Source organism: Octodon degus, unplaced genomic scaffold (genome assembly GCF_000260255.1).
Source record: "Octodon degus isolate 3935 unplaced genomic scaffold, OctDeg1.0 scaffold00279, whole genome shotgun sequence".
NCBI lineage: Eukaryota > Metazoa > Chordata > Mammalia > Rodentia > Octodontidae > Octodon > Octodon degus.
Window position 1 is genome coordinate 170570 of NW_004524855.1, and position 22791 is coordinate 193360.

Below are 22791 nucleotides of genomic sequence, written 5' to 3' on the forward strand. Positions count from 1 at the left end.
CAGTGCCCAAGTGATGGAAGCTGCCTTGGACAAATTAAGACAAAGAGTGGTTGAAGACCCAGTGCTATTGTCCCTGAAATCCCCAAGGCCGGTGAACCATGAGCAACATGGAGATGCCCCTGGAGATTCCTGAAATGCTGAACCAGTCACCATCTCCACCTTGCTATTTTCGTGTTGTGGCAGCTATCAGTAAAGGAGCTGCTTCCTCTAATGTTCCACTGAGCTGTCACCATGGCAGCTGATGTCCTGGTTGCCTACACCTACTCCAGATGTTTGCCTGCTAAAGCAGGCTTGAATTTACTCCAGTCCCAGTTGACACCTTGATAGGGCTGAACTTGGACCCATCCCCAGCGAAATGTACCAAATGTACAAAATAGCAAGGGCCCACTGCTGCCCCATGCAAGCTGCCCCCACACTCCTCAGCGTGACTCCCACACTGTAATTCAGGCCTGTCCCCTGCTCTTGCTCATGCTCATTTCTCAGAATTCCCCCAATATCTTTATCTTGGGTAGTGTGGCCAGAGCAGGTCACATTAAAAGGTACAATACTGTACTAGGGCTTATTGGCCCACAGATTCCAGAGACCAGCAGCAACAAATAAAGACCAGCAAAGATGGGTGGCATCAGCCAGCAGTGACTGGCATCATTGAGCACTGAACAGCACTGGTGGCCAGAAACAAAAGCTAGCAGTGGTGAAAACCACAGTTGTTAGGCTAGTGAGATAGCTCAGTGGACTAAGAGCCTGCTTAGGCAAGCGCAGGGACTGGGATTTGATCCCTGGAACTGTGCTATGCCAGCCTCACCCCCTGGGCACGCTGATCCACCAACTGAGTGCAGGCGTGGTGGTGCACACCTGTAATCCCAGCACTGGGGAGGCTGAAAACAGGAGGACCACTATGAACTGCCTAATGAGACCCTGTACCAAATACAAAATAAAAAATAAATGAGTAAATAAAAATAAACCCGTGGCTGTTGACTGACAGTGACAACTTTGTGGCATCTGGCAGAGACAAGTGGAGACCTGCAGAGAGCCCCACAGAAGCAGTAGGAACTTCTGGGAGAATCGCAGAGAGCTTCTGCTGCCAGGCCCTGATGGGGCAGCTGGGAGCTGCTAAGAGCCCTGACACTGACAGTCATGTGCCCGGAGCACAGAGCTGTAGCACAAGGCTGGAGAGCCTAAGAAACAAGCCAGGCTTCCTCCTGGCTTGCAGTAAGTTAAGTATATGAAATGCCTAGAGGTATCTGGAGCATGAGAGATATGCAACAGGAATCAGTTCTTCCACTCCTGTGGGTCCATGGGTCTCATATATTACATGTATTGTCAGAAGAGTAATTTGATACATTCGAGATTTTTCCAGAAGCTCACCATTTTCTTAAGTATACTGACCAAAAGGGGAAGGCAAGGGGAAAACATGGGCATGTTCTCTTCAGGAGCTCTTCCTTTCTCAGAGCTTTCAGCACCTCGGGCAGTTAGCGGTTAGGGCCTCATGCTGTCCACCACGGCTGAGATCATAGCACCCGCGGCCTTCACTCCTTCCACCAGGGCATGCTCCACCTGCAAAGCACATTGGTCAATGGGACAGTCCCTGCTTGTGTCCCCCTACCTCCACCCTACCATTTCCCTTCAGGAGCCAGCCTCCCTGGAGTCTTCTAGAGGAGCCAGCCTATGCCACCTTCTCTTTCCAAAGTCCTTCTCTTGCAGACCAAGAAAAGCTAGGATAATGAAGGCAGATCCCTAAAGCAGCCAGCTTCCTTTCCCTAGGAGGCATCTGGGGCTCCTGGTCCTTTTCCTTCCTCAGAGCCATCCACACAGGCTCTGCCCCCAGCACAGAGGCTCCGTTGTAGGTCTTCTATGAAGTATCTGTCTTGCCACTAAGGCCCTTATTTTACAGAGGGACTCTGAGCCTGGAAAATCCACTTGAACAGTGAGCTGACATCCAAACTCAGTTCTGGGTTGTGCCTTGTGGCTCCTGAGCCCAGGTCTCGCCCAATCATGTTCTAGAACCCTGGGTCTTCTATTCACAGAAAAATAACAGTGCTCACCAAGCCCCTGGGCTTGGTGTAAGGTCTCACAAGTGTGGTGAGTGGAGGGTTGAAAGCACTGAGGGGAAAGATGCAAAAGCAAAGGGGCATAGAGAGTGGGCAGAAGCTGCCCTTGCTCACTGAGAGGGGCACAACAGTAGTGGAAACACGAACAGTAGGGAGTCGAGTCCATTCACAAAGCTTAAGAAAAACAGTGGTGGATCCACAGAAAGATCATGGTCCACCTTTAATCCTCAGTTTCTTTCATCTATTTGCAACATACACTTCTTTTGCCCGTGGCATAGAGTTTTAACAAAGAATCCTCCATTAGCAAGGGCCACCACAACTGTTACAGATGCACAGGCTTCCAGGGCTCTTTCACGTGCACTGTGTATACCACATTTCGTTTATCTCCACCCTTGAGGGAGAAGAAAGGATCCTGGGGCAGCACAGATGAGCCTGGAAGGTATGAGTGAGGCAACGGTGGTCCACAGTCCCACAGCACATAGAGCTACAGCATGGCCTGAGAGGATCAGATGCAGGAACAGTGGCCTAATAGCCTGCTCTATTAGTCATTCAAGAAGAGCTGGTCATCTAGATCTTTTTCTTAAAATTTCTGTTGTTTAAAGTTGTTCTAGTAATGCAAAACAATAATAGTATACCTAGGATGCAGCCCACAGGATGCAAGATTACAACTTTTATGACAAAGTATTTACCTCCATCTATCTCCACTTTATAAAGGAAGAAACGGCCTCAGAAACAGCAACTTCACCAAGGGGACCACCCTTAGGAAGGATGGAGCTAGAACTCCAACCACGCAAGCTCCCTATTAGGCCAATGCCTTTTCTACTCCTCCATGGGAAAATGCCTCCTGAACCACACAGACCTGTAGGATTTCTAGCCCTCCAGCACAGCAAGCAACATGGTAGGACAAGTGATGGCTGGTCTGGTGACTGAGGAGTTGGCACCAAGAAAACTCCAGCAGAAGCCACACGCAAGACAGGGACCACACCTGCTGACTCCTGGACACTCCATATCTGAGGTTATTGACGAAGTGCTCGCAGTTCCCCTCAATCAGACTGTACTGCACAATCTTGTTGATCATCTTCTTTGTACGCTGGATGATCCTGTCCACAGGCAGGGGCAGGTATGTCCCATCCAGTTTGTTATTGACCGTCCAAGAGCAGCCATGCAGCACATCCTCCAGACGGCTATATTTTACAACTGCACGATTGCTAAAGACAGAAGTGATGCTGCCAGCCTCAAAGTCCTCACCTGAAAATCAGAGACAAACACAAGTTAAAAAGTCACTAGGAGTGGCAGAGGACAGCACTGGCTCACCCTAACTAGAGGTGGAAAAGATGACGTAAGCCTTTACAAAGAAGCCTTTGGCCCAGAACTGTACTGTCTACTCTCCACCTGACGGGAATCTCTTGTTATTAACTCTTGCAGTGTCTTACAGGGTGACCCTGCACTGGATTACACTGGCCCAGCCAAGTCCTGAGCCTCATCTCATTTTCTAAGGGCCGGGGAGATGGTTCAGTAGGATAAGTGCTTGACTGGCAAATGCAAGGATCAGAGTTCAATCCCCAGTTCCGCCAAAAAAAAAAAAAAAATTCATTTTCTAACAAGAATCCACTAATCTCCACTCCCTACATAGCAGGCAATCCTGTTTGCAATCAGTGGTTCTACAACATGCATCCCTGTGTTGGCACAAATGAGACCCAACATTCAGGACTCTGAATGGTGTCTACTCCCACAAGCAATCACACAGATACCTTTATCTCTACTCAATATAGGAGTTTTCACTAAGGGTCTATTTGAAAATAGGACTCCTTCACTTTGAAAAACAGTGACACTGAAAACCTATTATATTACCATACTTGATAGTTAGAAGAGCCAGAGACTCAGAGAACTTGCCAAAGGCTAGTTAGATGCTCACTTAAAGCCAGTAAGAAGAGAGGATTTTGAATGCTGTCACCAAAAGAAAAGATAAATATTTGAGGTGATGTATATATACAACTATTTACTCCAATGTGATCATTATGTGTTGACTATGTGCCCACTAATCCTCATGTCAACTTCGTTAGATTAAGAAATGCCTACCAGGATTGGGGACTTACCTCAGTGGCCCCCGGACTTGATATTCAGCACTAATAATAATAATGCAAAAGAATGCCTCATGGATTACTAAAGCATGTTTCTGGAGATGCCTGAGTAGTCTGTGGAGATGTAGCTTCAGAAACGACATACACAGCCCTTTGCCCCTGCCCCTCTGGCATGGCTTCCCTGTTCTGCTCTTCGGCTGTCAAGAGCCAAGCAGCTTCGCTCACTAGTCTTCCACCACAATGTTCCTGCCTGGTGCAGGCTGGCCACAGACTGAGTCCTGTGACCACAAGCCAAGTTGAACTTCTCCTCTAAGCTGTGGGTGTTCAGTGTTGTGACCCCCAGCAAGAGGAAAGCTGGTTAACATGGTACATATGTATGGGAAGATCATACTGCAGTCTTAACTAGTATTAGGGTTTGTGTATATATGTCCCCCCAAAGCCTCATTCAATCATTGAGGCACAGTTCTACAGTTTGTGATTAATTCATGATCCAACACTAGGAACACGGGTCTGAGTACTTCTGGGATTATGGGTGTGAGTGCTACACCCAGCCTGGGGCAAATAGCCTGAATGTAACACAGAGAGACAGACATGCCCTCTGTCACCACTGTTGCTGCTCTGGCTCTATCTTGCTCTTACTCTTTGCCACAGCCGTGAAAGGTTGCTCTCTGCTATGTGCCACTCTACCTGGGAGCCAGCTGAGAGGAATTGAAACCTCCAGTAACTGTGAGCTAAATAAACCTTTTCTTCCTTCATTTTGGGTGTCAGGTATTTGTCCCAGCAATGAAAGAATAACTGAGACAAATATCCACCATTATTGTGTCAATTTTTACAAGATTGTTTTTCTTCTATGCAAATATGTGTGCCTCTCTACATAAGTTTTCCAAGACCAAGAAATGTTCCTTGTTCTGATGATTTTCAAGAAAACCTGCTGATTCTAGGCAGGCAACTCAGCAGTACCAGAGATGACAGAAATGGTCTTTAGATGAGCATTTGATGTGGGGTCATAGTAGTTAAAGATATCTTTGGTTTCTCAAGAAGAAAACTCCTGGACTTCGCCTGGAAAGGAGAGGTGCTGATGAATTTTGACAAAAGGGATAAGAGGTAGATGAGGCTCAGAAGACAGATGATAAGAAACTGACTCTGGGCCAGTAGCTAGTGTCACAAGGAAAAGTGGCTGCAGTCCATGGTGGTTGTGCGTGGTTTCTGGGAGCTTTCTGAGCATATGTGACCCACAATCACCACCTTCCTTCCTTTGGTTTCCACAATACCAATGTACCAGGTAAAGCCCTATCGTGGGGGTGGCACACCACTGCATGTAGAGCTTCCTACTTGCATGTACAGGCTCCCCAACGTGCACTGCTGGAGCAGCAGCCCTGCGCCCCATGCAGGCCATATGCAGGAAGCACCAGACCCCTCTCTGCAAGCTCTCGAGTCCCACCAGGATGATATTTTAAAACGTTTATACAAGTTGAAAGCTGCAGTTGATGGTCTCTCCAAGATGATTCACACCCCTGACGCCGATGGAGCTGTAATCAACATCAGCCAAGCAGACGAGCCCAGTGCTCCAACGACCAAAGTGCTGGACTTGAGTTCTGTGCTTGGGGAGGGTTATGGGGCACTGAAAGACACTGTGATCAACGCAAACCCGGCCTCGCCTCCCCTTTCCCTGCCTGTGCTACACAGGATGCTCTGTGAGCATTACAGGGTCCTGTGCACGGTCCACATGTATTCATCTGTCGAGAGCGTGCCTGAGAACCTTCTCAAGTGCTTTGGGGAACAGACTAGAAAACAGGCCCATCATGAGTATCAGCTGGGCTTTACCTTAACTTGTAAGAATGTGCCCAAGACTCAGTTAAAGTTCAGTGCGCAGACGCCGTGCCCCATTGAAGGGGACATTGCACATTTCTTGTTCTCTCTCTTTGGCCAGAAGCACAATCTGTGACCTTAACCCTCATAGATAGCTGGGTAGATATTGCTATTTTCAGTTAAAAGAGAGGAGTAGTAAAGAAAAAGCAGCTGTTTTCCGCTCTATGAACTCTGCTCTGGGGAAGAGCCCATGTCAGGAACGAGCTCACTGTGGCAGATGTGGTGCTCTGGTCTGTGCTCCAGCAGACTGGGGGATGCAGCATGGCAGCACCTGCCAACGTGCAGCGATGGCTGAAGTTCTGTGAAAACCTGGCCCCTTTCAACACTGCCCTCAAGCTGCTTAAGTGAATTCCAGTAACTGGTTCAGTTCTAAGAACAATGTTGCCTCATGCCTACTGTCAATAAAGAGACTTATAAACAGAATCAGTCTTTTATTTAGGCCAGTTGTCAAGTGTCAATAAAATCATATAATTGTGAAAAAAAAAGAAAAGAAACTGACTCTGAACAAGTCCCAGTAAGGGGAAGATTAGGGTCAAAGGTCAGGGCCTTCACTCAAGAAGACAGCTGCAAACAAGCCAGAAGCCTTCAGTGCTATGTCCTCCTTTGATCCCCTCTAGTGAGACATGAAATTCAAACAGCGGCAGAGTAGCTCTCCTTGTTCTGTCCTGTCCTCCAAAGCAGCCATTGAAAAGAGGGGTCTGGGTTTCCAATCTTAGGGGAACTGTCCCACACTCTTTTGTAACCTTCCCCTACTAACACTACCTGCTCCCATCCAATCCCCACCGAAACCATCAGTCATGAGTTCTGTCTGAGCCTGTGTTCATGCCGCCATGAAAAATGAAGTAAGTGTGTGTGCATGAGGCGGCAGCCCTGAGCATGCCAGGGCAGCAGAAAGACGGCAGGGCTGCAGGGGACAGAGGTGACCAGGAAGCCAGGACAGCATTCGGGGACAAAATTAAGTGGCACAGAAGTATTTACCTGCCCCCTACCCTGGGGGTCCCCTCAGAAATGCAAGAGGTCAACAAAAGGTAATTGTTTGTAAATATTATTGTAGTAAGAGACACACTGCCCTGAGTCCCCTCAGAGTACTGCCCCTTGCTTCACACACACTCATCCACCACCCTTTCCCCTTCCTGAAGCAACTCTGGAGGTCCTTTTTCCTCAATGTCTTCATAAGATGGATCAAAAACATGGTGAATGTTGCTGCCAAGTGCCTAAGGAAAGGCAGACTCAAAAACATTACTCCGCATCCTCATCCCCTCATTGGCCAGTTCTGGCACCCTGTGACTTCTGCCTCTCCCCTACAGTCAAAACGACCATAAAAGGGATACCTTGTGAATGGATTCAGGACTTGGAGGCAGGCGTAGCAGCTCAGCTAAAGACACTCTGGAAAGAGGACTGCAGAGCTGCTGCAGAAAACGGTGAGAAAAATGGGATGCGTGTGTTTGACACAAGTGGGGGGATTCTGAGGGAGATTCATGGTAATGTCTTTCACTGTAAAAAACAAAAGATTTTTAATTTAAATATGTATCATATTTTTAAATCACACCTGATATGAAGATTGCTGGCCCACTGTCAACACAAAATGGAGGCGGATGTTCCTAAATTTGTATTTTAAAGCAGAATATAAGGGATTTGGGGAGATGCTCTGCACTGGCAGCACAGTGGCTGCCAGTGCACAGAGACCAAGCTCTGCCACACAGTGAGCGAAGGTTCAGGCAGGCTTCCGGGCACAGCTGAGGGAAACAGTGGTCGACCACGTGCATTCACACTGCTAACTTCAACATCACGATTTCAATGGGGCGTCCACTCTTACTCGGGGGAGCCAGATGGACCACACAGTCATCTTCCACATAGATGGCCCAGTGCTCATAGCCAACTCGGAAAATCTCAATCAGGTCTCCAGGTCTGGGTCTTGCTTTGCCCTATGATGGGGAAAAAAAATATAAACTGTACCTGCCCAAGGACTCCAGAGAGTCTTTGGGGATCAGCTATGAGTACCCTCACTTTGTACAAAGAACCTTAAGCTGGAAAAAAGCTCTCTTCACAAACCAGAACTCCCCTTTCCTGCTGCCACTTATGTATCACCCTGCCCTGAGCATACCGACATGTGCTGTGTGTTAAGGGACTCAGTTCCCTAAGCATTTCTCTTTGGAAGAGGGCATGTTAAACTCCTGGGTAAAGGGTGCAGGAGGGGGAATACATGGGGTTAAAGAGGGAGAATACTAGTCGGGGAGTGGCATACAAATGCCTGGTGAACTCTGCCTCTGCTGGGAACCCTTGACATCATCCTCCTGCACCTTGACCTTGTGATAACCTTTCTGCGACACATTTCACAGGAAGCCAGTCCTACCCTGGCTGCCCAGATCCTCTCTGCCCTCCTCACCATGCCCCCCTGAAGCACCTACCCTAGTACTGGCCATGCTTGTCCCACATACAGCAGCAGTCTGGCCAGCCCAGTGGACCTCTTGGCTCTCAGGGGGCTTCTTCCCAGTGCATGCTGCCTGAGTCCTGTGAGTCAGGCCTGAGGACCCTAGAGGGTGACCTCCTGGTTTAGTATCACTTCATGTTTAATAATTCTTTACACTTCTCTCCTTTAGCACACTGTGTGGTTTTTTTCCTCCAAGTTGGACTGAGATTTCTGATACAGTCTTCCAAAGCTGTAGGACAGTGTTCAGCTAACAAGTATTTGAGGGAAGAGGCAAGGAGCATACACTTGAAGGGATGGGTGTGGAAGTGTGAATGCAATGAGCAGCCGCCTGTTACAAATATTCCCTGCTGTCCTGGGCACTGAGGGTTCCACACAGTCTGGAGAGTACAAGCCTCCTCTCCGGTGAGGCTGAAGCAATGTGAAGACGCCTCAGCCGGTGTGCAGGTGAGCGTGCATGGGGGCACGCATGGCTCGGAGTGAGGTGGAGGATTCATGCGTGGCATATGCATGCTTGTTACACATGTACACGAACATGCAGGTAAGCGTGAACAAGTGTCTGTGGGCCCATAAGCATGATTCTATCAGACACATAACAAGTCCTTGCACTCCCCCTGAGAATTTATTTCTTGGAATAACCAGAACTCTTTCAGCCTACCTACTCCAAGGTGTTAAATAACATAAAATTTCCACCTATGCTCTGATTCTCAGCCTTCTCATGGTTGCCATTTCTCCCTACCTTTGCCTGGGGTGGTGCTGGGAAGAGTCTCTGGGAAGGCAGGCTGGGACACAGAGCTGCCCCTCCACTCACTTCCCAATAGCACTGCTCCTTATCCAGAGTGTGCAGCGATTTTTCTACCACTAGTCTAACTTCTGCAGGGCTATAAATCTCCTCCCAGATCCAGCCCCATTTTCATGGCTAAAGACAGTCATTGACCAGAGCAAGCATTCACAGAAATTTAGCAGATTTGGGGGGTACGGAGGTGTAATGGTCTCTCCATGCAGCTCAGACTCACAGTGATCCTCCTGCCTCAGCCTCCCCAGCGCTGGGATGACAGGCATGCACCATCACACCCAGTTTCAGTGGCTGGCATAGCAAACCTGGGGTTTCAGGGCCAGCACAGCATGTGGTACTTGGGCTCAAACTTGGGTCCTTGCACTTTCCATGCAGGCGCTTAGATTGCTGAGCTGTCCCTAGCCCCAGTTAAGCAGATTTTTATTTGTTTCAAGATTTCTCAGATGTAATATACAATCCCATAAAATCTATACATTTTAACTGTACAATTTGATGGTTTTAGTAATTCACAGTGGTTTTACATCATCGTGATCCAATGTTAAACAGGACCACTGTACCAAACAGATTCCATGCCCATTGTAGTCATTCTACTTCCCACCCTCAGCCTCAGCCACACTCGTACCTTGTGTGGGATGGCACGTCCCTTCATCACCTACCCCCCTCAGCCTCCATCCAGACAATCTCACTTGCCTTCTGTCCCTCTGGACACTTCACATGCACAGACCTGCCACAAGTGGCCTGTGCTTAGTCTCTCTCAGTTGGCACATCTTGGCAGACATGCCATGTGTGGCCTGTTGTAGTTTGGGGTTTTGCAATGAAATAATACAGGACACATATTTCATTAGCTTATTTATGAGTCACCCAAAGAATCGTATACAAATAGAGGGTTCAGGAAATCTGACCACACACTAAAAACCAAAGAATTCTACTGAGAGCCTGGATCCCACAGTAATGTCCTGATGAGTCCAGCTTAGAACCTAGAGCTCACAGAAATGTCTCCCATAGAAATGCCTCCAACTGCATGCCTAGAGCTTGTGACAATGTCTCATGAAGGTCTGTGTCATGGATCTGCACTGGGAAGGCCCAAAGGTCAGTGGTGGAAACTAGAAAGTCTGTGCCGGCGGAATGAAGAATCTGTGCTAGCAGGCTGAGGGATCTGAACTGGAACCAAGAAGCAAGGTTCAAAGTAAGAGCCAGAGCTCCCCCAAAAAGTACCACAGCCATCCTCAGCAACAATGAGGTCCTGAGCTCCAGACAATGGGGAAAGCTGAGTTCCCATCAGGAAAGCCAACATGACAGGCTTCTCCGGGAGACTGAGCAGTGCACCATCTTCCCCTCTGAAGCCAGCAAGTGATGCTTAAAATGAGAATCAGAGCATCCACAAAGTGAGCCACAGCCATTCTCAGTGACAATGAGGTCCCAAGCTCTTCCTCTGATGAGAAGAGCCAAGCATGGCTCTTTTCCTTTATCAGGAAAGCCAGCATGACAAGGTCTTTCAAGAGAACCAACAGTTTCCAACAGTTCCCAACCAACTTCCAAAAAGCTTAGCTGCTTCTACTCCAGTTCTGCCTCTTACACTACTGACAATAATCCACAGGTGGGCCTCCCATAGCCAGCACCATGCTAGTTCAGTCTGGCTGTGTGTGACAAGTTGACCACCAGTTGTCAATCTACCACATGGCCTATGCCCTGGTCTACTTGGTGTGAATTGGCAGGGTCACACCATGTGTGTCCTATGCTCCAGTCTCTCTACTTGACATGTCCTGGCTCCATCATATTGTAGCAGGTACCACACCCCATCATGTATGTGCACTCCAAATGGCTTAAATATTTTTTTTCTTTTTCAATATGCTTGGCTATTCTGGGTCTTCTGCATTTCCTTGTAAATTTTAGGACCACCTTGTCAATTTACACAAAAAACATGCCTACTGATATTTTAAGAGGAATTACATTTAAATGATTAATTTGCTGAAGAGTGCCACTTTCCTATTATAGTTTTCCAATCCACGAACACAGGCTCTTCTTTTTGGGGACGTCTGGGAAGATGGTGGGAGTGGTGTGGAGAAAAGAAACAGCCTCTCCAAGATTTGGTGTCCAGGAATATAGCAGCCTAAGTAAGAGTAGGATAAGGAAAGTGGGTCTCCAGGACCCAGCAAGGCTCTGAAGAATTAAACCCACAAGGAGAACAAAGAGAGAGACTCCAATGAAGAAAGAGATGAAGGTGGCACTTTCTCCCTGAGCCCTGGCTCACTCCATGGGAGGGGCAGCTCAAACCTACCGCTGCATGGTAACTACTGGCAACCTCAGAAGCCACCCTCTCTCTCCAGAGATGTGCACCTGTGGGGCGGTGCTGTGGACTGAGAAGACTGCAGATGCTGGTGAGCTACTCAGGTTCAGATGTCCCCTACGAGAAGGCAGTTAATTAGCCAGAGCCACGTTGGAGAGAGGCCAACTTACCTCAGAACTCCAAACAGCTGCAGGCTACCTGGCAGCTCCCAGTGCTATGGTGAAGCTGCCTAGTTCAGGCCATCAGGAGGTACAGGTTCCAGCCTCATAGCCAGAAACCAGCCTGTACATCAGTGGAATGGAGAGTTCCACTGGGATTACCTATTCCCTCACCATAAAACTGTTGCTGGCTTGCAGGGAGTAATCAGCTCAGATCTGGACTTTGTCTGCTCATGTTCTCTACCAGTGACAACAGAAACACACCTTAAAATGGACATTTTTTTTCTTATTTTCTTATTTTCCTTTTCTTGTCTTTGTTTTCATTTTATGTTTTTTGTTTTTTGTTTTTCTTTCTTTTTTTTTTTTTTAATCCTGTTTTCAGCTTCAACAGTGCTGGGATTACAGATATATGACACTACACAGACTCTAGCCAGCTCAGCCTGCCCAGTGGGCAGGGCTGACATGTGATGCCAGGGATCAAACCACGGTCCCTGCACTTGCCTAAGCAGGTGCTTTAGTCAGCTGAGCTATCTTGCCGGCCCATGTTGTTTTCTCTTGTTTGTTCTTTTCATGTGAGTGTGAACACGATTTTTAGTTTTGCTGTTGTTTTGTTCTGTTCTTGTTATTTTTTCTTCTTTATCTCTTTTCCTCCTGTCTACCAGTTTGCCAAAGTTTGTGCAATCCTCCTTTGTCCTCCAGTCTTATGTCCAATCTCTTTCTCCTCTTGTTTCTCTATTTTTCCCCCAACTCACTTTAAATTTTCTCCCCTGAGGAGCAAATTACCATATTGAGGGCTTATTTACCATAAATAACGTTCTGGCTCATTTTAGATTTTGTTCTATAACTACAAATCTAGTTCATACAGTTAAAGGTGACAAATTAATACAGTTACCACAGTTTGTCATTTTCTAAAACTGTGTTTGATGATATTGTTATTGCTGGTAGTACTACTTTAGCCAAGATGACAGAATTGTTCTGACCCATTGTTCTTCCTGGTATACCAAGACAAAGACTGCCTATAAGTCATAAACAATACGATATGCCAGTGTCAAAGACCCAGGGGCTCGGCCAAGCAGGCAGATGTTGGGATAAGAAGGAGTTAAAATAAAGATATACAGAACGACCTGCAGGGCATGTGCGAAGAGGAATAAAAAAGCAAAACTGCAACAGCAAAGGGAGTAGCCAGGAACACCTGAAACTCCTCAAGGTCATCCTGTTTTTGTGTCTTTGTTCCCAGATGCCTAGCGGCTCTCATGATCTTAGACACACATGATAAGAGCTTGTTTTGTGAACTGAAAGTAACCTAAAAGCTAAGACTCATATACATAAGAATAAAGATCACAGGTGGTGGCAGCTTTTTTTTTTTTTAATTATTATTTTTTTAAATTATTTATTTATTTATTACATTTATTTATTGTGTGTGTGTGTGTGTGTGTGTGTGGCCAGCTCAGCCCACCAGGGGGCGAGGCTGGCTGGCATGTGGTGCTGAAGGATCGAACCGCGGTCCTTGTGCTTTGCCAAGCTTGTTCCAAGTAGTTGCTTTAGACCACTGAGCCATCTCTCCAGCCCGGTGGCAGCTTTTTGCTGGAACCCTCGCTTTGCTCACATTGCGGGTCCTGTGTGTCTCTGTGGCTTGCACCTTCCCAGCAAGCAGCAACTGCTCACTCCCAATAAACAGAAGAGGTAAGATCTTGCAACAGACTCAAAACCCAAAAGCCAGCTATACATGGAATACATCTCTGAAAAGCAGTCATTTTCTAAGGATTTTTTTTAGGGGGAGGAGGTTATCTCAGTTACTTTTTTCTCGTTGCTGGGACAAAATACTCAACACTCAAAATTAAGAAAGAAAAGGTTTATTTAGCTCACAGTTAGTGGAGGTTTCAGTCCCTACTTGACTGGCTCCAAGACAGAGTGGTACATGGCAGAGGGCAGCTGCTTATGGTGACAGAAAACAGCAGAGAGCAAAGGGAGGGACAGCGGCTATGGCAGCTAGCAAGCCTCTCTCCCTTCCTTCCACTGTATACAGATTCCCTGCCGCAGGGTGGGTGCAGCACTCACACCCATAATCCCAGCATGGGGATTAATCACAAACTCTAGAAACCACCCCATGTTTTCATGAAGCTTTGTGCAGACAACTAGACCAAACCCTAACAGAGGTACTGGCAATTGAACACAGGACTTTGCATCTGCCTGGTAGGTGCCATGCTACTGCACTATATCCATGGCCCCTTCCTAAGGGCTCTAAATACTAGCAATAAGCCTATTTACCATAAGCAATTTATAAGCATCAACCTAAGTAAAAAAAAAAATAGAAAATGAGAATACACTTAAACAAGATGCAACCCCAGACTTCTAGCTCACCTAAGGCAAACCCAGGGGACAATGAGGTGGAAAAAATGCAAAAGCCACAAACCTTGACTCTCTGAAGTGGAGCCAGAAGTAAAAAAATATATATATATGAATGAGGCTCTATAAAAAAGTCAAAATGGTTTCTTAGGGTTGGGGACATAGCTCAGTGGCATGAGAGCCTGCCTGGCAAGGTGCTAGCATCACAGGACCTTGGTACCAAGGTGCCTGGTATCACAGGCTGTGCTGGCCCCAGAACCCTGGGTGTACCATGCTGGCCCTGAAACCAGGAATGGTGGTGCACACCTGTAATCCCAGCACTGGGAAGGCTAAAATAGGAGGATCACTATGAGTCTGAACTGCATAGCAAGACCCTGTATCAAATAAATAAATAATTTTTTAAAAAAGAAATAGTTTCTCAGATAATTACAGAGATAGCACCTATAATTAAAGACATAGTTAATAACTCTAGAGCAGATTCAGACAAAAAAAATAGAGCAGCTTAGGAAAAATTTTTTAAAAAGCATCAACACCCAACATAGGAAAGAAATGCAATACATGAAACATAAATACATGAGACTAAACATTCTATTGAAAAGTATATGCAGCACAATGATCCAATGAGAGGATGGAATATAAGCTACAGGAGTCAGGATTATGGTTAGTGATTGTGAAAAGAAAGACTGCTTAAAAATTGCAAGGGACTAGAAGAAATCAATCCAGCAACTGCTAGATGGTTTGAAAAAGAATAACATAAGTTTGAACAGAATAAATGAAAAATCAGAAAAGGACATAAAAAGCCTTTTCACAGAAGCAATGGCAGAAAACTTCCCTGGCCGGGAGAAAAAAATTAATATACACATAAGTGAGGCAATATAAAACTCCAGTGATACCAGAAATTAAACACAAGAGCAGAATAATAAAACTGTTAGAAAAAAGAAACAAATCACTATAAAGGAAAGCCCATCAGAATCATACCACACTACTTAACACAAACTCTGAAGTCAAGGAGAGCTTGGAATGAAGTATTTCAAGTCGTAAAACAACCTCCAGGGGCTGGAGAGACGGCTCAGTGGAATAAGCGCTTCCCTGGCAAGCGCAAGGGCCTGAGTTCAATCCCCAGTTCCACAAAAAAAAAAAAAAAAAAAAAAAAAAAAAAACTTCCCACCCAGATTGATGCAAATCATCTTTAAAAATTGATGGAAAAATAAGATATTGCCATGGCAAGGAATACCTGAAGAAATTCATGAGCGCCAAACTACCACTCCAAAACGTTCTGAAGGGTATTCTGAAAAGAGAAAACAAGAACTACAGGTCCATGAGCCCAAACAGAGTAAGTCTAGTAGGCCAGGCAAGCAATTAAATAGAGGGAGGAAATGGGGAGCCAACAACAGGAAAGTAACATGACAAGAATAAGTCAAAACATATCAGTTATAAATCAGTGTTAATGGTCTTGATTCAACAATCAACAGAAAGACTGGCAGAATGGATCAAGAAGTAAGATCCAACTATATGCAACATACAAAACTCAAAAAGAAATTCATGGTCTGGAAGCCAATGGATGAAAAAGAATACTCCCTGTGACAGAAAAAAGCAGGGGTAGCTATCCTATTTGAAGACAAAGTAGATTTCAATGCAAGACTGATTTAAAAAGATTTAAAAATAAGGTCACTACACCCTCATTAAGGGAACAATCCAAGAGAAAGAGATAACAATCAAATACATGTGCACCAAACACCAGTGTACCAAACTATAGAAAACATCGAGACATAAAAAATTAAATAAGCACTAACACAATTGTAATGAGAACCCCAATACTCCACTGTCACTGATAGATCAATTAGACAAAAACTCGACAATGAAATATCAGAACTGAACCAATTTTTTCTTTTTTTTTTTTTTTTGGTTCCAGTGTGTTCCTCTTTATTCATCTTCAGAGTACAAACTTAAACTTGGATAGGCTGAATTAACCCAACCCATGAGTACCCTCTGGCAGGTACACTCAACATGCTGTATAAAGTATAACATTCAATTTATTATTTCTTTCTCAAGAGAGTTTTCTTCAGCCCATTGAGACCCAGCTCCCCTACATGGGCTTTGGTGGAGGTCGTGGGCAGCACCAGCAGGCCTAAATCGGGGTGGAGGAGTTCGGTCCTTACGGGCTTCACGAGATCAATCTCCGACCACTTTGCTGTGACTGGCACAACTCACATAGTAATGCAGCTTCACATACAGCTTGGGAAGCACAAAACCGTCGAAGACACTCGCTTTGGAAATGTCCCTGACGGCGGGGGCCTCCACTATGTTCCGAATGACAAACTTCTTAATAGCCTTATCCTTGGGTACGCACCGGGCGCAGTTCGTGCAGCAAATAGGCTGCACATGACCGCAGCCCTTTTTGGCACAACCGTTGTTCCTTCTTGTTTTCGTCATCTTGGAAAGGCAGACCCGAAAGAGCTGAACCAAACTTTTGAACAAAATGACTTTGTAGCTACTACAGAGTATTCCAGGCCACAACATCACATATTCTTCTAAGGTTCACAAAGGAGTCTCCAAAATAGAAGACATACTAGCTCATAGAACCTGCTTAAGTAAATGCAAAAGAATTAAAATTATCCCTGTATATTATCAGATCATAGTACAATGAAGCTGGAGATCAATGGCAAAAGAAATCACAAGAGTTTCCATAAGTTCATGGAAATTAAATAACACCCTCCTAAATGAGTCTCAGATGAATTTTTGTAAAAATTAGGCAGTTTCTACAATTAAATGATAATGACCATACAACATATTGGATCTTCTGAGACTCAATACAAGCGGTCCTATGAGGGAAATTTATAGTGGTGAGTTCCCATTAAGGAAAACAGAGTAAGCTCAAATAAGCTACCTAATGAACCTTAAGCACCTAGAAAAAGAAGAGCAAGTTAAACCCAAAAGGCATATGATGTAGGAATTAAAAAGATCAGAGAAAAAATTAACTCAATGGAGACTGAAAAAACAATTTTAAAAAATTAATAAATCAGAGTTGGTTCTTTGAAAGCCTGAATAAAACTGAAAAATCCTTAACCAACCTTATCAGAAAAAGAGAAAAAGGGCCGGTGAGATAGTTTAGCTGATTAAAGTGCCTGTTTAGGCAAGCTTAGGCATGCACAGGGACTAGGGTTTGATCCCCGGCACCACATGCCACACCAGCCCTGCCTCGCAGGGCAGGCTGAGTCAGTCAGAGTCCAGGCATAGTGGCGCATGCCTGCAATCCCAGCACTGGGGAGGCTAAGAGCAGGGGAATCACCATGAGTCCAAGCTGCATAGTGAGACCCTGTAACAACCAAATACATTTTTAAAAAGAGAGAAAAAAGAACTCAAATTCATACAATAATGAATGAAAAGGATAAAAATCAAAATGAATCATGCAGAAATCCAGAAGATCATTAACACCTAATTTGAAAACCTCTATTTTAATAAGACGGAAAGCACAGAGGAAATGAACAGAAAACTGAATCAAGAAATATAAAAATTCTAAATAATCCAATATCAGTGAATAAAATTGAAAATGCAATTAAAAACCTATCAACAAAGAAAAGCCCAAGCTCTGAATGACTCATTGCTGAATTCTACAAGAAATTTAGAGACGATCTAGTGTCACTGCTCTTCAAGTGCATACATACTGACCAAGGATTCATCCCATGGATGCAGGGATGGTTCAATATGGAAATCACTAAATGTAATATATCATATCAACAGAGCCAAAAATCACATGATCATCTCAATAGATGTACAAAAACCATTTGACAAGATCCAACATCCATTCACGATAAAAACCCTACAGAAAACTGGAATAGATGGTCTTTATCTCAACCTGCTAAAAGCCGTCTATGACAAACCAACAGCCAACATCATACTAAATGGACAAAAACTAAAAGCCTTTACTTTTAGATCAGGAACAAGACAAGGGTGCTCACTGCGACCACTCCTCTCTAATATAGTCTGGAAGCATTAGCCAGAGCTATTCGGTAAAAGAGAAAGAAAAGAAATAAAAGTAGGAAAGTAAGAAGTTACATTATCATTATTTGTGGGTGACATGATACTCTACTGAGAAGTCCCCAAAAACTCTACCAAAAAAATCTAGACTTAATAACCAAATTCAGTAGTATAGCTTGATACAGAGTCAACACACAAACCTCAGTACATCATTTCTATAAACAAACAATAAATTCACTGAAAGAAAAATTAAGGAAACCTCATCATTCACAAAAGCATTCCAAAAAATGAAGCACTTAGAAATCTGGTGGAGACCACTACAAAACCCCTTTGAACAGGACTTAAATTAACCAACTGGCTTCCATGTTTACTTACGAGTTTCCCAAGGCCGAGGCCCCTTGTCTGGAAATGGGCAGTGGATTCACAGTAAGCGAACCTGTAAGTCACTGGTCCATACTCAGGCCTGTGATGGTCAATAAGGCCACAAAACCTCAAAGGATAAAAGAGGGTCACAGCTAAGGACACCTGGCTCCAACCTCAACTAGGTAAGGACCGTAGCCTCAAGCATCTCGCTCCTGGAGTTAACACAGCTCTCCTAAATCGACATAATTCCACACTTAGAGAAGTCTTTGAGTGGTTCCTGCTCTTCTTTAGTATTCTCCTCCCTTGTTCTGATAACTTAATAAATGCAGGCCTCCCAGAGATGATCATGTTCTCTGCTCTGAAAGAATCTTGAATTCTCTGAGGGTTTTGAACCTCCTGGATCTCTGAACTCCTTTGGGAGATTATGGACCTGATTGGCCTGTAATAATTAAGAGATAGTATTAACCCAAGAGGAATCAATCTAACAGAGGAAACAAAGGATCTTTACATTGAAAACTACAATACCCAGAAAAAAAGGAGATTGAAAAGGATATCAGAAAATAGAAAGACAGCTCTTGTTCTTGGGCAGGAAGAACCAGTACAATGAAAATGGCCATACTTCCAAAATCATCACACAAATTTAATGCAATCCCAATCAAAATTTCAACAGCATATCACAGAAGAAGAGAAAACAATCCTGTAACATTGTGTCAACTCGAGAAGTTTAGAAGTTTATGTGACTCATCAGAGAGCCAGGGTCCTCACTTTGTAAACATCTTCATCCTGCACAAGGGGAGGGCACAGAGATGATATGTTGTACCTGCCCTAGCGCCTGTTGTTTTGCGATGTTCTGCAGTCATGCAGTGTCGCCCCTGCGCCACCCCGCCTTGGAGCCAGCTGAGTATGGACTGAAACCTCCACGAACTGTGAGCTAAGTAAACTTTTCCTTCCTTCATTTGAGATGTCAGGCATTTTGTTTCGGCAACAAGAGAACAGTAACTAAGATAAATACTAAAAGCCATTTGGACCCAAAAGAGACTGAGAATAGGAAAAGCAGTCTGGGCACAAGGCAAGGCTGTGGCATCACAATCTCTGACTTCAAATAACACCACAAAGCTACCATAATAAAAACAGCATGATGCTGGCAAAACCACACCCCAGATCAATGGAACAGATTAGAACATAAAGAAACAACTCTAAGCACATTCAGTCACCGTATCTTTGACAAAGGGGCCAAACATATTCCTGGAAGAAAGATAGCCTCTTTAGTAAATGGTGCTGGAAAAACTGGCTTTCTATCTGCCAAACACTAAAATTAGATCCATGTCCATCACTAAACTAAAGTCAAATCGATTAAAGATCTAAATATTAAAAAGAAAAACTAAATTTATTGGAAGATAAAGTAGGTAGAAATCTTGAAGCCATAGAGGTAGGCAGAGTGTTAATTAACAAAAACCAAACTGCACAGAAAGTATTTCAAAGAGTCAGCAACTGGGATCTCATCTAATTAAAGTTATTGCATAACAAAACAAATCACCAACAAAATGAAAAGAAAACCCAGAGACTGGAAAAAAACTTTTAGCCAACTGTCCCTCAGACAAAGGCCTTCTACCTAGAACATATAAAAAAATTTTAAAATATCCTGACCCCTAAATTCAAAGACTCAATCCAAAATTGTGCATCTGAAATGAACATGCACTTCTCAAATGAAGAAATACAAACTGTGAATAAATATATGAAAAATGTTCAACATCATAGATCATTTGAGAAATACAAATTAAAACAACACTGAGCTTCCATCTCACTCCAGAAAGAATGGCTGTCATCAAGAGATCAACCAATTATAAATTCTGGTGAGGCTGTAGAGGAAAAGGAACACTGTTCCACTGTTCGTGGGAGTGTAGACCGGTACAAGCACTATGGGGAGCAGTGTGGAGACTCCTCAAAAAAACTAGGATTAGAGAGTGTCTTCGTGACTTTTCTCTCATTGCTGGGACAAAATACCCAACACCCAAAATTAAGGAAAGAGAGGTTTATTTTGCTCACAGTTTGTGGAGGTTTCAATCCATACTTGGCTGGCTCCAAGGCAGAGTGGCACATGGCCAAGGACAGCAGTTCACAGTGGCAGAAAGCAGCAAGAGCAAAAAGGCACGAGCAGCAGAGGAGCAGCAGCAGGGCAGCGAGGAAGCCTCTGTCCACTCCACGTGCTGTGTTCAGGCCATCTGCCCCGAGACAAAGGCAGCGCTCCTCCCATGACCCAGCACTGGATCATGAGTTAGTCACAAACCCTAAAAGCCTGCCCCATCACTGCATGAGTCTCTGGAGAGACAATCAGACACAAGCCATAACAGGGGTTCCATTCAACCCAGCTACTCCCCTTCTGGGAATTTTTCCAGAAGAACTGAAAACATCAAACCACAGGGATATATGTGTACCCATGTTTATAGAAGCACAGTTTGTTATAGCTAAATCTTGGAAACAACCCAAATGCACATCAACCAAGGAATTAATTAAAAAGATGTGGTATTTTATATAAGGGAGTACTACTCAGCTATAAAAAAGGTAAACTTGAGGCTTTAATATGTAAGTGGATGCAACTAGAGACCATACTCTTAAGAGAAATAAATCAGACCAGCAGTGTAAATGTCAACTGTTTCCCTAGTGTAAGAAGCTGAAAGAGAAAATAAGATCCAAAATACACACTAGATACTGTGAAAGGAGAAGAAACTGCTCAAAAGGAAACAACTGGGACTGGGGAAAGGAAAAAAGAAATAAAAAGATAGATATAGATAGGTAGACAGATGATAGAAATACACAAGATAGCTAAGATAATTATACTACTAATTTCTATTAATGCACTAAAAAGAACAGTTTGGGCTTCTATTAACTTTTCAAGCCTGTATCTTGTAATCTGAACAACTACTTTGAAATAACAATATGCAATATATTAGCCATTGTTAATCGCCTATCATATTTTGAAATCCTGTATCTTTTTTTTCCTCTTTAAAATAAAAAAGAGGGCCGGCAAGATAGCTCAGCGGACTACACTGAGGCAAGCAGACTAAGCGTAGGCAAGCACAGGGACGAGGGTTTGGTTCCTGGCACGACATGCCATGCTGGCCCCAGGCATGCTGAGCACTGAGACTGGGCACGGTGGCACACGCCTGTAACCCCAGCACTAGGGAGCCTGAAAACAGAAGGATCACTGCAAGTCCGAGCTGTGGAGTGAGACCCTGGACCAAATACATAAAAAGAAATAATTTAATTAATTAATTAAAATAAAAAAGAAAGTTTAGAAGGAAAGCTGAAGGAAAAAGGAAGATTACCAAAGCTTTGGGAAACTGAAGAAGGCGAGAGGGGAGAAAAGAAGGAAAAAAATGAACTAAACAAAACAACCAAATACAATGTTCACACTCTTGACAAAACAAAATCAAGAAAAAAGAAACATTTCTCTGTGATTGCAAGCCTGTAGTTATTTTCCGTGGCTCACAGTGCAGGACAGTGTCCAGTTCAGAGTGTCTCTGTCATCACTGGTATACAGAGGAAGCAGGCGGAGCCAGACCTAAGCAGGCTGATCCCAGCAAGCCCGCAATAGAAACAGTGCAGGGTTCCCAGCCTGGTGCTTTCAAGCCCACATAAGTTCAGGCTGGTCCTGGCCTCTGATTGCAGAGCTGGGACCCGAGTTATTCAGTCCACAATGCTGTTTCCTGCCAGCCTGACTTCAGCTCCCTGACCTTGGATGTCTCCCACAGTCACGTCTCACCCAGCCACCGGGAGGCCTCAAGGAAGCCTACCCAGGCTGCTCTGAGCCCCAGGTTCGGCGGGCCAACTCCTAAAATGCCATCTGGCTATGCACCCTCTCCAGGGGATTCTTCAACTGAAGTCACCCACCAGTTGTTGCAACTCGCAGCGTCCACAGCTCCATTCCACAAGTGCTTCTCCTTAAAGGGCTCTGGAGTCACTTGCCCTCACTGTCTCTGTAGACCCAAGCCACCATGCCATGAGCTGAGTGTCAGGGAAAATGCACAATTTGCCACCTTGCTTTTCTGCATTAAGTCTGTCTCTTCACTTTCCCTGTGAGCTCCAGTTCTCCCTTAAATCCTTCCTGGGTCCTGGGGCTCCACCTCCTTCCCTCTTCTCTTCCCCAAGTTGGTTTTTTTTTTTTTAAAGTATTTATTTACTAATTAAAACATTTGTAAAACAATGACCTTCATATATGTTCTCTCTTAACGCTATCTTCTCAAGTTTACTTGTTGACGGCAGTAGCATGAAAGCTTTCTCACCCAGGTGCCATTCATATGACTCCTCTCTTCCATGTGCTCTCACATATCTATCATGGTGATTACATGGCAGGCTGTTCCACACAACATGAGATTTCTTTCTCTTGTGCATATTTTCTCATGTTTAGTAAGGTGACATAGCCAAGTTAAGGACTTC

General features: G+C 44.5%; 1 protein-coding gene and 1 pseudogene across 1 annotated transcript in view; one reads left to right on the forward strand and one right to left on the reverse strand.

Annotated features, from left to right (window-relative positions):
* Window positions 1-958: 958 nt before the first annotated feature.
* The window catches only part of Hrasls5 (HRAS like suppressor family member 5), a 26406-nt gene continuing 4573 nt past the window's right edge, over window positions 959-22791 (reverse strand). The window contains exons 4-6 of the mRNA XM_023706999.1: window positions 7815-7923; window positions 3034-3296; window positions 959-1554 (exon numbers count right to left, since the gene is read on the reverse strand). Of these exons, the coding sequence (XP_023562767.1) occupies window positions 1477-1554; window positions 3034-3296; window positions 7815-7923 (450 nt within the window). The 3' untranslated portion in view covers window positions 959-1476. The remainder of the gene's footprint in view (window positions 1555-3033; window positions 3297-7814; window positions 7924-22791) is intronic.
* On the forward strand, window positions 5397-6357 carry LOC105741063 (annotated as a pseudogene).